Source organism: Orycteropus afer, unplaced genomic scaffold (genome assembly GCF_000298275.1).
Source record: "Orycteropus afer afer isolate SDZICR_OR568_19922 unplaced genomic scaffold, OryAfe1.0 scaffold02177, whole genome shotgun sequence".
Lineage (NCBI taxonomy): Eukaryota > Metazoa > Chordata > Mammalia > Tubulidentata > Orycteropodidae > Orycteropus > Orycteropus afer.
Window position 1 is genome coordinate 6,757 of NW_006923764.1, and position 957 is coordinate 7,713.

Consider the following 957-nt stretch of genomic DNA (forward strand, 5'->3'; position numbering starts at 1 on the left):
ACAAGGTCATTACCTATAATGCTTGTGTTACCCAAGTGTTTTTTCTTGACCTCTGTGGAGTAACAGAGTTTTTTCTCCTGGCTGCCATGTCCTATGACCGTTATGTGGCCATCTGCAAACCCTTGCATTATGTGACCATCATGAGCAGCAGGGTCTGCAGGATTCTCATTATCTCTAGCTGGATGGCTGGCTTATGTGTAATAATCCCACCCCTAAGCCTGGGTTTAAATCTGGAATTCTGTGACTCTATCATAGTTGACCATTTTACCTGTGATGCATTTCCCCTTGTGAAAATCTCCTGCTCAGACACATGGTTTATGGAACAGACAGTTATCATCTGTGCTGTGCTGACACTAAATGTGACTCTTACTTGTGTCATTCTGTCATACGGTAGTATCATCAGGACAATATTTCGATTCCCATCTGCGCAGCAAAGGAAAAAGGCCTTTTCAACCTGTTCTTCCCACATGATTGTGGTTTCCATCACCTATGGCACGTGCATTTTCATCTACATGAATCCCACAGCTAAGGAAGAAGTGACTGTTAATAAAATGGTTTCATTGCTTATTTCTTCTGTTTCACCTGCTTTGAATCCATTTATTTATACCCTGAGGAACAATCAAGTTAAGAAGGCCATCAAAGACTCAATCAAAAGACTTGTCTTGCTCTCAGCTAAGTAAAGGAAAATAATGTTCTTTAAAATTTGATAGATTTGATTATATAAAAGTGTTAATCCTATGCCAAAAATCATCAATGACATTTTTAAAGACTTATATTCTCAAAATACATACTTAACACATTTACAACAACAAAATCTGAGTAGACTTAAAAATAAAATTATTATTCACTATTGAATTATTTACAGTGGAAAATCTTTGATAAACCCATCTTATCCTTATGGTACACAAAATTTATAAATAAGAAATGACATTTTGATCTAGAAATTTTATTTCTTCA

The 957-nt window shown here is 35.8% G+C and overlaps 1 protein-coding gene across 1 annotated transcript; it reads left to right on the top strand.

The window, feature by feature from the left end:
- The first annotated feature begins 86 nt into the window (after window positions 1-86).
- Window positions 87-680, top strand: LOC103213430 (olfactory receptor 6C2-like). Its single transcript, XM_007959216.1, has one exon. The coding sequence runs from the start codon at window positions 87-89 to the stop codon at window positions 678-680; it is 594 nt and encodes a 197-aa protein (XP_007957407.1).
- The last annotated feature ends 277 nt before the right edge of the window (window positions 681-957 follow it).

Excerpts from the sequence above, each read along its gene's own strand:
- LOC103213430 (XM_007959216.1), top strand. The coding sequence starts at position 87 with ATGTCCTATGACCGTTATGTGGCCATCTGCAAACCCTTGCATTATGTG.